The 15,395-nt window shown below is 37.9% G+C and overlaps 1 protein-coding gene across 1 annotated transcript in view; it reads left to right on the forward strand.

Moving 5' to 3' along the window:
* Positions 1–15,395, forward strand: part of RADX (RPA1 related single stranded DNA binding protein, X-linked) — a gene marked incomplete at both ends in the record, with an annotated part of 59,901 nt that overhangs the window by 18,343 nt on the left and 26,163 nt on the right. Inside the window, 4 exons of the mRNA XM_084258780.1 lie at positions 6,308–6,412; positions 7,536–7,700; positions 8,693–8,853; positions 9,643–9,809. Of these exons, the coding sequence (XP_084114906.1) occupies positions 6,308–6,412; positions 7,536–7,700; positions 8,693–8,853; positions 9,643–9,809 (598 nt within the window). The remainder of the gene's footprint in view (positions 1–6,307; positions 6,413–7,535; positions 7,701–8,692; positions 8,854–9,642; positions 9,810–15,395) is intronic.

Genomic DNA, 15,395 nt, shown 5'->3' on the forward strand with positions numbered 1-15,395 from the left:
TTTTTGTTATTGTCTCTTTTGCTGTGCAGAAGCTCTTTAATTTGATGTAGTCCCAGCTGTTTATCTTTGCCTTCACTATCACTGCTTTGGGTGATGTGTCTGTAAAGATGTCTTTGATGTGCAAATCACGTAGTGTTTCGCCTATATTTCCTTCTATATATTTTATGGTTTCAGGTCTTATGTCTAGTTCTTTAATCCATTTTGAGTTGATTTTTGTGTATGGTGTGAGGTAGTGGTCAAGCTTCATTCTTTTGCATGTAGTGACCCATTTTTCCCAGCACCATTTATTGAACAAACTTTCTTTGCTCCAATGCATAGTCTTTGCTCCTTTGTCAAAGATTAGTTGACCATAAATCTGTGGGTTTATTTCTGGATTTTCTATTTGATTCCATTGGTCTGTATGTCTGTTCTTGTTCCAATACCATGCAGTTTTGATGATTATGGCTTTGTAGTATTGTTTGAAGTCTGGGAGTGTGATGCCTCCATTCCCTTCTTTTTTTTTCAGGAGAGCTTTGGCTATTCGGGGTTTTTGGTGATTCCATATGAATTTCATCAATAATTGTTCTATTTCTTTGAAGAATGACATTGAAATTTTGATTGGAATAGCATTGAATCTGTATATTGCTTTTGGAAGGATGGCCAATTTAATAATGTTTATTCTTCCAATCCATGAGCAGGGGATGTCTTTCCATTTCTTTGTGTCTTCTTCTATTTCTTTTAACAGTGTTTTATAGTTTTCTTTGTATAGGTCCTTTACCTCTTTTGTTAGATTTATTCCCAAATATTTGATTTTTTTTGTTTCAATAACAAAAGGGATGGTTTTTTTGATTTCTTCTTCTTCAGATTTATTGTTTGTGTATAGGAAGGCTACTGACTTTTGTGTGATGATTTTGTATCCTGCCACTTTACTGAACTGATTGATGAGTTGAATTAGTTTTTCTGTGGAGTTTTTGGGGTTCTCTATGTATAATATCATATCGTCTGCAAATAGTGATAGTTTGACTTCTTCTTTTCCTATTTGGATTCCTTGGATGTCTTTCTCTTGTCTTATTGCCCTGGCTAGGACTTCCAGTATTATATTGAAAAGCAGTGGTGAGAGTGGACATCCTTGTCTTGTTCCAGATCTTAATGGAATTGCTTTCAGCTTTTCACCATTGAGAATGATACTGGCTGTTGGCTTGTCATAGATGGCCTTTATGATGCTGAGGTATGTTCCTTGTATCCCAAGAATTTCAAGGGCTTTTATCATGAATGGGTGTTGCACTTTGTCGAAAGCTTTCTCAGCATCTATTGATATTATCATATGGTTTTTATATTTCTTTTTGTTGATATGTTGGATAACGTTGATTGATTTTCGGATGTTAAACCATCCTTGTGTCCCTGGAATGAATCCTACTTGGTAGTGGTGAATTATCTTATGGATACATTGTTGGATTCTGATAGCTAAAATTTTATTGAGGATTTTTGCATCAGTGTTCATTAGGGAGATTGGCCTGTAGTTTTCCTTTTTTGTGTTGTCCTTGTTCGGTTTTTGTATTAGTGTAATGTTGGCTTCATAGAACGTGTTTGGTATTGTCCCTTCCTTCTCAATTTTTTGGAAGAGTTTGTGAAGGATAGGCACTAATTCGTCTCTGAATGTTTGGTAGAATTCATTTGTAAATCCATCAGGTCCTGGGCTTTTGTTTTTGGGGAGGTTTTTGATTACCATTTCAATTTTGCTGCATGTAATTGGTCTGTTTAGGTGTTCTATTTCTTCTTTATCTAGCTTTGGGTGATTGTAGAGTTGTAGGAATTTGTCCATCTCCTCTAGATTGTTAAACTTGTTTCCATATAAATGTTCATAGTAGTTACTGATTATTCTTTTGATTTCTGCTGTGTCCGTTGTGATTTCTCCTCTTTCATTGATGATCCTGTTTATTTGTGCTTTCTCCCTTTTTTCCTTTGTGAGCCTGGCTAGGAGTTTGTCTATTTTATTTATTTTTTCAAAGAACCAGCTCTTGGTTTCATTGATCTTTTGGATTGTTTTTTTAGTTTCAATTTCATTTATTTCTGCTTTGGTTTTTATTATTTCTTTTCTTCTACTGGTTTTGGGGTTTTTTTGTTGTTCTTTTTCTAGATCTTTGAGCTTCGAGATTAGGTTGTTTCTTTGAGTTCTTTCTTGTTTCTTGATGTGAGCTTCTATTGCTATATATTTTCCTCTTATTACTGCTTTTGCTGCATCCCATACATTTAGGATATTGGTGTCCTCCTTGTCGTTCAATTCAAAAAATTTTTTAATTTCTTCTTTGATCTCCTCATTAGTCCAGTGGTCTTCCAGTAGTGTGCTTTTTAATCTCCATGAGGTAGGAAAGTTCCTTGCCTTCTTTTTATGGTTTATTTCTAGTTTGATGCCTTCATGGTCAGAAAAGATGGTTGATATGATTTCAATCTTGGTGTATCTGTTGATGTTTGTCTTGTGCCTCAGTATGTGATCGATCCTGGAGAATGATCCGTGTGCGCTTGAGAAAAATGTGTACTCCGTTTTTTTGGGGTTTTGTGTTCTATAGATGTCTGTTAAGCCCAATTGCTCTAGGTCCTTATTTAGAGCTTTGGTTTCTTTACTTATTTTTTGTCTTGTTGATCTATCCATTGTTGATAGTGGTGTGTTGAAGTCTCCCACTACGTATGTGTTTTCTCTGATGTCTGTTTTCAGAGAGGACAACAGTTGTCTGATATATTTTGGTGCTCCTTCGTTTGGTGAGTATATGTTAATGAGTGTTATTTCTTCTTGAAGTATTGTCCCCTTGATCATAATGTAGTGACCATTGGGGTCTCTTTTTATCTTTTTGAGTTTGAAATCTGTTTTATCTGATATGAGTAGAGCTGTTACTGCTTTCTTTTTTGGTCCATTTGCTTGTAGGATTGTTTTCCATCCTTTAACTTTGAGCCTATTTTTATCTTTTGTAGCTAAATGTGTTTCCTGGAGACAGCAAAAGGTTGGGTTTTGTTTCTTAATCCAGGCTGCAACTCTGTGTCTTTTTATTGAAGAGTTTAGTCCATTTACATTTAGAGTTAATATTGATATGTTAACATCTGTATTTGCCATTGTGTTTGTCTTTCCTTTGATTTTATTTATTTATTCTTTTAATAACTTTTTTTTTTTTGGCCTTCTTTCATTGTTATTCGTCCCTCTGAGGTTCTGGCTTTAGGACTCCTTGTAGTATTTTTTGGAGTGGGGGTTTAGTTGTAATGAAATTCTGGAGTTTCTGTTTGTCTGGGAAGGTCCATATTCTTTCTTCAAAGAGGAAGGAGAGCTTTGCGGGATAGAGTAATCTTGGTTGGCATCTGTTTTCTTGGAGTCTGTTGACTATGTCCCTCCACTCTCTCCTTGCCCGTAGTGTTTCTTCGGAGAAGTCTTATGTCAGCCTGATTGGCTTTCCTTTGAAAGTTATCTGTTTCTTCCCTCTTGCCAGCTTCATTATTTTTTCCTTGTCCTGGATTCTTGGGAGCTTTACTATTATGTGTCTTGCTGTATTTTTCCTTTCGTCATGGATGTTTGGTGTTCTTCTTGCTTCTTGTATATCAATTTTCAGCTCCTTCTTCACATTTGGGAAGTTCTCTTCAATTATCTCTTTGAATATTTTCTCTGTTCCTACTTCTCTCTCCTCTCCTTCTGGTATTCCTATAACTCTTATATTTCCTTTCCTCATGGAGTCAGATAGTTCCCGAAGTCTTTCTTCATTCTTTTTCCTTCGTACTTCTCTTTCCTTTTCTGTTTTGGTCCTTTTTATTTCTGTGTCTTCAAGAGTACTTATTCATTCTTCCATTTCATCAATTCTGCTTTCATTGCTTTTCCCAGAATTCTTTAGTTCTTCCATTAATTCTTTGATCTCCTGCATTTCTTTTACTTCCCTCTTTAGGGACTCAATTTCATTCTTCTGATCGTTGGTTATTTTTCCCTTATCATTGTTTTCCTTTATGACTTCTGTCAGTTTTTTAATCACGGCAATTTTAAATTCTCTTTCTGGAAGGCTCAGAAGTTCTTCCAAGTTACTGTCGTTGCAATCTGGGGGCTGGTTTTCTTTTTGTGGTGTGCTTTTTCTCTGGAGAGTTGCTCGGTTGCGTGTGGTTCTTCTCCTCCCTACTGTCTGTTTTCTAATTTGCCGTATGCGTTGGGACACTGTGTTGTTGGGACTGGCCGGCATCTTGGGTGGGCTTCTCTGCTCCCCTCTGGTTCCTCCAGGAGTCATCTGTCAGTTTCAAGCAGTCTTTACTGGAGAAAGGTCCCTGTTCTAAAATGCTGATGTGGGGACACACTCCCCTGTGCGCCTGGTCTGCCCTGGCGGTGGGTTCCTGCTCCCCCTCTGGGCTTGGACTGCAGGCCAGAGGGGGTCTGGCGTGGGCGAACTTCCCCCGCTCACCTCTGGCTCCTGAGGAAGCCTTCTGCAGGTAGTCTTTACTGAAGAAATGTCCCTGTTCTAAAATGGTGATGTGGGACACACTCCCTGCGTGTCCGGTCTCAGGCACACTCTTCTGCGCTCCTGGTCTGCCCCGGCTGTGGGTGCTCGCTCTCCCTGTGGGCTCAGACTACTGGTCAGAAGGGGCCCGGCGTGGGCTAACTCCCCAGCTGGCCACTGGCTCCTTCAGTAGCCTCTGCTGGCTTCAAGTCGCTAGGTGGCGCCAGAGATCTCTCCTAGAGCCCTTGGGGAGCTGATTTTCCACCCCGTGGGACAGGGAACAGAGCGGGGATGGTAGGGTACACCTCAATGGCTTTGGGGTGCTGTGTCTGCCTTGTGCCCCACCGTCGTGGGGAACCCACGCCCCTAATTTCGTGCCCCGGGTCTCAGTTCCAAAGCCCTCAGTTCCAGGACGTGGGCTGTAGCCCAGATCAGTGGTGCGGGAATGGCGCCTTTTGAATCCCACTCCCGTGCCTGGGCGCCTGGTTCCTGCTCACTCAGGGAGGGCCTCCGCGCGTCTCCCCGCAAGCCTAGGTCGCAGGCGCAGGGACCTGGGCAGCTGCGATCCGATCCGGATCCGCGTTTGCTTTTCAACCGCACTGCTTTTCAGCGCGATCCCTATTCCGATCCCGATCCGCACCGCTTTTCCGTGCAATCCCGATCCCGATCCGCATCTGCTTTTCCAGCGCGCCGCTTTTCTGTGCAAGCTTACCGGGCGGCCAGGGGCTGTGTGCTGGTGCTGGCCTCCTCCTGGGGGGCGGGGTCTCTCTTTAATGGCGCCTGGAGCTCACCTCCGCGGTGGATCCTGCAGGATTCTCCACAGCTCCCGTTCACTGGGTGTGGTGGCTGAAATAGTTCCTCTCCACTCACAGTCCCGCTTGCTGCGTCCTTTGTTCTTGTTGGCGGTTTTGGTTTGCTGTTTCCCTCCTCTCTGCTGTTCGGAGAGTGCCGACTTTGTGGGCGGGGGAGGGGAGCAGGGTTCTGCGCTTTCCTCCCTTCTGGTCCTCTTTTATGGCAACTTTCTTCTTCGGGCAGTTTGCTGGAGTCGTCCGTTTATCTTCCGTGTCCCAGTTCTCACTGGGACCTGCCGCTTTTCCTCCCTATTAACTTTTTTTAATGGGAGATCTTACTCGCAGCGTCTCCTCGCCGCCATGTTGCACATTTACTTCTTAATGTGCTAGTTTGTAAGACCATAACTGCTTTAGCATATGATGAGCTAAAGTAAACAATACTGAATTAATGAAACTTTACCCAAATAACTGATAGTGTGTTAAAAGCTATCGATAGCTTCTGAAAGTAATTGAAATCTGAAGACATTATAATCTCATTTTCAAGGATGCTTTTTAGTCTATCAAGTTGGTTAACAAGATAAACAGAAAAGAATGGTGGTATTAGCTTACCACTATCATTAACACTAAAAGTTTAAGATAAACACGAGATATAAAACACTTGCATAAGCAAATTCAAATGGATACTTTAGCCCCATCTGGTGTAAAGAGTCAGTTTTGTGCCCAATTAGAAAGCCTCTTGCACTCTTGAGCTGTACAGCAAGTAGTGATTTCAGTTAGGTGCAGCCATTGTACTTTCCAAAGAAAAAGTGGTAGATCTTTTACCTAAAAGAAAAGGTAAGTGTGAGAACCTTGATGTTTCAAGTGGTGTCCAAGAATTTACAGCAGCAGTATCACCAAGGAGCTTATTAGAAATGGAAACTCTCAAGCCTCACCTTACTAGTAATGAATCTGAGTTTGTATTTTAACAATTGCCAGTGACCCAGGTGACTCCTTTGTTCATTTTGAGATTCTTGTGTTAGATCTTGAATGACCTCTGAAATTATACAGAAGTGATTTCATAAGTGTTTTCTTTTTCTACAGTGACTTACTTTGTGTGTACACAGTTGAAAGTTGTCAGAAACAACACTCAAGTACCTAAACTGCTTTACCTCACCACTACAAATGAGAGTCGAGTATTTATTACTGGTGAGCAACTTTTTGAGCATACGTTATTGGGAGTATAATGTATTTCCTCTTTATTAAATTTTTTGCAGTCCAGCATTCAACCACATGACAACTTTATTTTTACCTCCTTTATCAGGATAAGAAAGTTTTAGCAAACAGTATTTAGCTCATGAAATTTATTACTCCTATGTTATTTATGACTGAACTAGTGATTTTGTGACTCACTGGAGAATGGCATTTATGTCTGTTGGATTACTCTAATTCCTGCTTAATGTAGAAGGTAGATAATTATCAATCGCTTAGATTAAAGATTATTAGGCCCTATGCCGTAATAATCAGTTAACAATCATTTTTAAAGACAAAGTAAAGCAAAAATGCACATCAAATTTTGGCCCCTGGATCTCATGTTACTTCATAGCAAGAAGAGTCTCACTACTTATCTATAAATATATTATTTTTCTCTATTCCCACTGATAACAGGATCAAAACAGTAAAGATAAAAATTTCCAAATGAGTGAGGGAATATTATGGTAATAAAGAAGTTTGTCAATAGAAGAGTCCTAGGAAAGGTGTAGCAGACATCTTTGTCAGTGCCTCATTTTATAAATACTAATAATATTAGATATAAAGATACACTAATAATATCATATATAATTGGTACCTGTGAGTATGTCTTAAGAACATGAATTTAAATGCTAAGCTATATTCATACACAATTTTTTTCATACATGATGAAAAAATTAACCACCTCGTGGTTAATACATGATTTAAAAATCTTTTTTAGAACACGTCGATCCTTTGGATAGAAAAATTCAGGTTGTTTTCTTTCTCTTACAGTTTTTCAATATACTATAGACAGCTAGAGTTTAGTCCATTTAAAATCTAATATCTCTGATTTCCTTCTCAACTTAGGATTTATTTACTGTCTTTGATAATTTTTGTATGCATACTAAGTACAATTATCTGTTATATAGTGAATAAGTGAGTGTGAACTTATTTTGGTGACATAAGAGAAACTGTTTTAATGTTTAACTGTTATTGTACAAAAAAGTCCATGCAGTTTATTACAGTGAGTTGTGGTTTCTTTTTTTCCTCTTTCTGTGTGTATTGTTTGTTTTTTGCTCTTTACCCTTCCTGCAAAGAGGTCATAGAGGCCAGCCATATACCAATGACATCAAGGTAAAAAACTTTATTCAGTGGATTAAAGCAAAGACTGATTCTGAGGAAGTGAAGAATACTGTTATTGGTGGATACTACCCCTACCCACCAGTGCCAGAGACATTTCTGAAGTATAGTAGTTCTGTTAAAGGTATTAATGTAATTGCTGGTCTTTATATGTTTACATGCTAGGTGTGTGATATGTGCCATATCAGTCATCTTTTCCCCATTATGGGAGTGAGCTAAAGTATGGCAACATTTGCTGATAGTAATTTTGTCTTTATAAAGACCTAAAAATACATGACATGCCTCCTAAAGATTAATATTTTCATTTTATTAGACTGGAAGAAGAGAACATAGGTGTTGACTAACTGGAGATAGTATCTTCATTTAATGTCATTAGGATCAAATCTGACCTTTGTAGATTCCAACTGCTATCACCCTACATAGAGAGACTAAAGATACCTAAAGAAGATACTGGACAATTTGTTATCAAGAAACAGACAACTGTATTATGCTACTTTGTGGAATCATACATTGGGTGTAGCATAACTGAGTACTCTCTTTAAATAAAAATGACACCAGAATAAATAATATGCAGAATACATACTCATGGGAGGCCTAACATTAATTTCTTTTTAATAGAATTAAGATATGACAGTTGAAAGTTTAACCTAAGTATATTCTTTTTAAAAAGCTATGGGATAATTGCATGGTTTTGGAATAAAGGAGACTGAAATACATATCTATCATATAAATATTGGCATTCTCTTATACTTAATAATGTTAGTAATAGGTATGTAGTATATGGTTGAAAATATTGAAATATGCAATATTTCTATACAATTGCTAGACAACATTTTATACTTTGAGATATTATCTATAAATTGAATATGCAAAATGTCTGTCTCAGATTAAGACTCAGACTAGAAGACAGTATCACAATTTAACTGATAAATATGTTTTATCTATTTTACAAAAATTATATAAGGGATGCCAAATATAAAGACAAAGTCTCACAAGTATAAGTTTTGTATCAACTTTATAATTCCATGATGTGAAATTACATTGCAAATCTAACTCTTATTTTTATCATTTCAGTTCTTTAAAACTTACAATTTCCTTGGAATTACTCTTTTGCAGTTGAGTCGCTCTTGACAGCTATAAGTGAAGTGAGGAAGGAGATTGAAGACTTGCAGTATAGGGAACAAAAGCGTATTGCAATTCAGGGGATAATTACTGTTATAAAGTATATCCCCCATAGCGGTGCAACTGAAAGTGCCTTCACATCAGAAACACTTCGGGTATGGTGCCAGAGAGTTAATAGTATATCTCTGAAAGCACTGTGATCATAATTACATTTGGTACCTTGTACATTTTATTCAAAACTTACATGTATTGACTTTTAATGATGTAAACCTAGGAAAAAAAGATTCATGTTTGTTTTTTGGTTGTTTCCTTTTCTGTCATTTGTTGAAGTAGGCTGGCCTGAAGGTCACAGCATGTTTCCCCAGGTCCCCAAGACTTGGTATCTTGTTTTTTCTTCCTGCATAACTTGAACCTGTACTGATTATCTTACTTAAATTCTCAGGTGGTATATACAATTTTATTCTTTTCCTACCTTTTGTCCAGGCCAGAATTATAAGAATGCTTCTGCAGGAAGTTCTGACCTCTCTATGTGACCTAGCATCCTTACCTAGATTCTGTAAGAGATACCAATGATTCTTGTAAGATAAATGCTCTAGCAGTAAAGGCCACATCTGGAATCTAGACACGGTCAAGAGAAATAAGTTCATTTTTTCCAAGAGTTTATCTTTTTAAGAACTACTTCTGGGATTACTATCCATCTGGAAATAAACATCTAATAAAACTTTTCCACTATACTAATATGAACAGGACTTATGCTTACCACCTTTTAAAATTATTTTAATATTAGATGGACTAGGATAACTCTTTATAAAAGCACTGTTAAGATTGCAAAGTTATGTCACAACTCTTATGATAATGAAAAACAGTAAAATTTTAGAGTCTTTTAAGAGAGAAATGAGTTTATGACTTGGTTTTAAATGTTTTCTCTAAATTTTTGGCTTTAGAATGCTAATCGACCCTCAACATCCCAAGCAGCTTGTCAGAGTCAGGGAAGAGATGGTAAACGGCATCAAGATGATAATCCTTTGAGCTCTCAGTGTTTTTCAGCTACATGTACAAGTTTGAGCCCTAGTGCCAAAAAAAGAATTCTGCAAGGCCCACATGACAAACTGTAAGTCTTTTCTATTAAGTATATGCATAGCAGCGTATTCATTTTCTTTTGATTTGTCTCTATCCTATAATATGAACAATTGTACTAGAAGCTGGTTTCATTTTCTAAGGCTGTCATAACAAAGTAACACAACTGAGTGGCTTAAACAACAAAAATTTATTGTTTCACAGTTCTGGAAGCTAAAAGTCCAAGGTCAAGATATCAGCAGAGTGGGTTCCTTCTGAGGGCTCTGGAGAAAAATCTGTTCCATGCCTCTCCCCTAAGATTCTGGTGCTTTTGTGGCAATTTCTCTGTCAGTCCTTGGCTTAGAGAAGCAGCCTCCTAGTCTCTGTCTTCTTTTTAATATGACGTTGTTTCTGTGTGCATATCTAGATCCAAATACTCACTTTTTATAAGGATATCAGGTACTGGTCTACCTCATGATGGCCTCATCTTTAATTACCTAATTATATTGTCAAAGACTGCTTCCAAATAAGATCACATTCTAAGGGTCATTAAAAATATACTTGGTTAGGGCCTCCCAGGTGGCGCAGCGGTTGAGCGCTGGCTTGCGAAGCTGCCCGCGGCTGCAGCGCCGGTTCGATCCCCGGCTGCTCCCCGGCCACCAGAGGAGGGTCCCACATGGCGCGCAGACCTCTCCTGCCGCCCGCTGCTCCCCTCAGCAGTGTACTTCGGTCCTTCTGCCTGCTCTGCTCCCCGCTCTGGCTCTGGTGAATTCTCTCACCCTCCCGCGCTTCTGACTGTACCCAGTGCATGTATAAACAAAACAAACAAACAAAATAAATAAATAAATGAAAAACATGCCTCTATTAAAAAAAATTTAAAAAAAAAATATACTTGGTTACATAATGATAGTTGTGTTGGTATTTGGGAGAAATATAATTCAGTGCATTCTAGTATGCCCTCTGGTCCTGCAAAATTCACATCACGTGCAAAATACATTTACCCCATCGCCACATACCCATTTGAACATCTCATCTGATACTCATCTGAATCATGTAAAGATGATATGTGGAGTTATTCTACCTGAGGCAAAATCTTTGCCTTCTGTAAACCAAACATGTTATTTGTCCAAAATACAAGAGTGGAAGAAGCCTAGACTAGGCACCCCCCTTCAAAAAGGGAGCTGTTGGAAGAAATGAAGGGACCATGGCTCTGAAACCTAGCAGAGCCAATTCCAATTGATTTTTTAAGACTCAAGAATTATCCTCTCTGGTTCAATACTGGGTCCACTGGGCCCATCGGGATGGTGGCTACACTGCCATGGCCCTGAGTGGTGGCCTTGCCCTCTAGGACTGCAGAAGTGGCCTTACCCTCAACGTCATTCTTCCCTTTTCTTGAGGGATGACACATGATCGTAGCCGGCTGTCTCTTGGTTCATTTACTGACTGAAGGATCCCAGAAGTTTCAACAGCCTTACTTAACTGCAGAATGCCTACTGAGATGGTTGACTAGATCCACAAGTCACTAGCATAATCTCTTGAGCAAATGGTTGTCCAGCAACACCCTTGGTGTTTTCTCCAGAGAAAACGTTCTCCTTTTATGCACCGTGAATAGAGCTGAGAATTTTTTAAATATTGAAGAGCTGGTTCCTGCTTTCTTTACAATTTTTTTTCAACTTCCCATTCTTGCATTTTACTATAAGCTGCAAAGAGAAACCAGGCTTTGTCTTCAACAATTTGCTTAGGAATATATTCAGCTAAATATACAAGTTTATTGCTTTCAAATTTCACGTTTCTTCCATTTAGCCAAGTTCTCTGCCATTTTACACCAAGGATCACCTTTTGTCCAGTTCCCAATAATCCTTATTTCTGTCTCAGACCTCACCAGAGGCATCTTTCACATTCATATTTCTAGCAAAATTCTGTTCACGATAATCTTCCTCTATAGCACTCTTCTTTCTGAGCCCTCAACAGATTTTCCTTCAAAATTCTTATTTCTGCCAACATTCTTATCAAGACACTCTAGGCTTTTTCTATTATGCACCTCAAAAATCTTTCAGCCTTTAGATAATACCAAATTCCAGAGTCACTTCCATATTTTTAATTATTTGTTGCAGTGGCACCCCACTTCTTGGTAAGGCTGGTATAACAAAGTGCCACAGACTGGCACAGCTTAAACAATAGGAATTTATTTTCCCAAATTTCTAGGACCTAGAAATCTAAGACACAGATGTCCGCAGGGTGGGTTCTATTTGAGGACTGTGAGGAAAAGTCTGCCCCCTGCTGCTCCTCTAGCATCTGCTGGTTTGTTGGCAATCTTTGACACTCCTTAGCTTGTCTGTGTCCAAATTTCCCTTTTTATAAGGATAGCCATTATATTGGATCAGGGCTCCACCCTACTTCAGTATGATCTTGTCTTAACTAACTGCATCTTCAGCAACCCTGTACCCAAATAAGGTCACACTCTGTGCTACTGGGGTTTAGTACTTCAACATGGATTGGGGAGGTAGGGAGGTAACACAATTAATTTAACATATATATATATATATATATATATATATATATATATATAACAGAAGCCCTCTTAAGTCCCATATTTAGCAAGATTAATTTAAATGAGTTTAAAATGGGCAATTATGCAAAGATATTTTATTTTAAAATCTACAGTTTATTTGTTTACCAGTTGTTAAACATGTATCTTTTCTGTAGAAATAGCATCCTTTATGAATTGCATGCAATTAACAATTTTGGTTTCTTTAAAGTAGCTAGAATATTAAGAGAATAATAAAAAGGATAAAAAGCAATTGTAGTACAGACACATTTTATATTTTAAGATTTTTTTTAAACTCCAATCTTTTATAGAAACCATGCACAGACAGCAGTTTTTGTTGGTATTCTGAACTTCTAGCAGTCTCGATCAATTCTCTTCTAAAAGTTTGTAGGGCTTTTTAGATTTTCTCTGCATGAATCATGTAATCTACAAATATTTATAGTTCATATCTTCCTTTCCAATCATTTTGCCTTTTACTTCTTTTTTTGTGCATCATTTTATTGGTGAGGACCTCTACTACAATGTTGAATAGGATTGGTGGTAGAAACCATCAATGTCTCACTTCTTTATATTTTTTTAGTGGTCTAAGGACAATTCATCTCATTTTGTACAGCTATTTTAAGATATAATTTATGTATAACATTTATGTTTAAGATCTACAGCATGATAATTTGATATATACATATATTACAAAGTGATTACCACAATAAGGTTAGTTAACATATCCATCACCACATGTATTTTTTTTTTTAGTAAGCATCTTTAAGATCTACTCTCTTAGCAACTTTCAAGTCTGAAATACAGTATTGTTAATTATAGTCATCCTGCTATATGCTAGATGCACAAAACTTATTTTTTTTAAGATTTATTTATTTACGCATACAAGAACTGGGGTACAGGACAGAGGTGTGGGGTGGTGTGAGAGGATTCACCAGAGACATAGTGGGGAACAGAACAGGCAGATTTCCTGAAATACACTGCTGAGGGGAGCAGCGGCTGAGTCAGGAAAGATCTGCTGTGCCATGTGGGTTAGCTACCTGGCCAGGGATCGAACTTGTGCTGCAGTGGCTGTGGACAGCTTCATAGGTTGAATCTTAACCCCTTGCACCACCAGGGATGCCCCCGCAAAACTTGTTCACCTTATAACTGGAAGTTTGTACCCTTTGACCAATATCTTCCCATTTTCCCCACCCCTCACCCCTTAGCAACTACCATTCTATTCTCTGTTTCAGCTATATTTCTCATCTCTAGCCTCAGGGGAAAATTTCTTAAGATTTCATCATTGAGGAATTTACTGAATAATTTTGATCCTATTAAGGATGTTTCCTTCTAATTATATTTGCTTGATTGTTCCCATAACTAACTCAGATTTTACCCAATATTTATACTGCTGCTGTTGATCTATTGAGTTTTATTTTCCTTCTTTCCAGACAATTACTAAATTAATTGATCGCTTGAATTTCAAGTTGCCATGGATCCCTAGAATGAGTGTTATTTCTTTCTTAAATGTTTAGTAGGCATGTCTAAGAAACTGTCCGGGTCTGAGTTTTCTTTTCCATGATATGTTATTAGTATTTTCTTTCTTACATGGTGGGCATACTAATTTTTATGTGCTTTTGATTCCTAGCTGTATATCCGTGCTTTTCCCTGAGATAATTTCCTGCTGACTGATGAATTCCTCTCAATGCAGTTTGCCGATGTCTCTCAGTTTTTATTTATCTAAAACATCGTTATTTCACAAGGATATTTTTACTAGGTTCCAGGTCTCTCTAAAATGCCTTTTTCTACTTTGCAACTGCTGAGATTATTGAATCTGTAGATTGATGTCTTTTATCGGTTTCAAGAAAATGGTCTGCCATTATCTTCAAATATCCTTTCTGCTTATATACATTGTTCACTCACTTTTTTCGTTCTGTGCTTTAGTTTATATGTTTTCTATTGGCATATCTCTCCATTTACTCTTTGTTTCCAGTCTGCCACTAAAACTGTCTGTTGAGTTCATTTATCAATAGTTTTATTGTTTCCACCCCAATTAGCTGTACTGTGATTCAGTTCTGACGCTAACGACCCAGAGTTAGCATCAGACTCTATAGGTATAAGGGCTTACTCTTTAACAAGACTGCCCTTACTTCAGAGGCTAGACATATTTTGTCTGGCCCCCAAGCTACCCACACTTCCAACCAACTGACTATACATTCAGGAGTTTCTACAACCCCCCACCTCAGACTCAGTAATTCACTAGAATGATACACAGAACTCATTAAAACACTAAAAATCACAGTTTTGTTATATGTGTGTTATATTTTGTATAATGATACAAATCATGATGTGTCAAATGAAGGGATACATAGAGTAAGGTATGAGAGGGAACCCAGAGCTTCTGTAATTCCTCCTTGTGGAATATTGGCATGTCATTCTTCTGGCACATTAGTGTGCTCACCAACCACAAAGTTTCACAAAGCCTTAGATACGCTTTAGTAAGCCATTGACCATGTGATTGAACTCTTTCTTCAACTCCCCTCCCCTCCATGGATGTTGGGCTGGCTCTGTCATGCTTGATCTTTCTGGAAGCCATTCCTGTATTCAAGCTATCTGGTGGCTCACTATGAGTCACCCAATTAACATAGGAAGTATACCCCTATCACAAGGAAGTTCCAAAGGTTTGTGAAACTCTGTGCCAGGAACTGGGGACAAAGGGCAGACATATTCTTTATTGTGCCACAGTTCAGTAGTAGTAGTAAATACCATGATTTAAATGCTTATATTATCTACCGTTGTTATTCAAATAGTCGGTTGCAAACCATGATACTATTTGTTAGATATTAAAATATTGTTGAAATACGTCAAGTCATTCAAAAATTAACACTGAGAATTAAAATGTAGTAAGTGTAGTAATACCTCTCCATTTTATTATATTGATAATATTTATCCTTTAAAGAGAGAAAGTGAACCATATCATGGTTAGATGAATCCTTAAAAATCATTTCAATGTCTCCTCCTGAGAAAAGCAGAAGTACTATAGAAAAGGTTTTAAAATAACGATTACTGTCTGAAAAACATTTGCTAATTTGAATTAATGATCATGAAAGACTT

The sequence above is a fragment of the Talpa europaea genome, assembly GCF_964194135.1.
Source record: "Talpa europaea genome assembly, chromosome: X".
Lineage (NCBI taxonomy): Eukaryota > Metazoa > Chordata > Mammalia > Eulipotyphla > Talpidae > Talpa > Talpa europaea.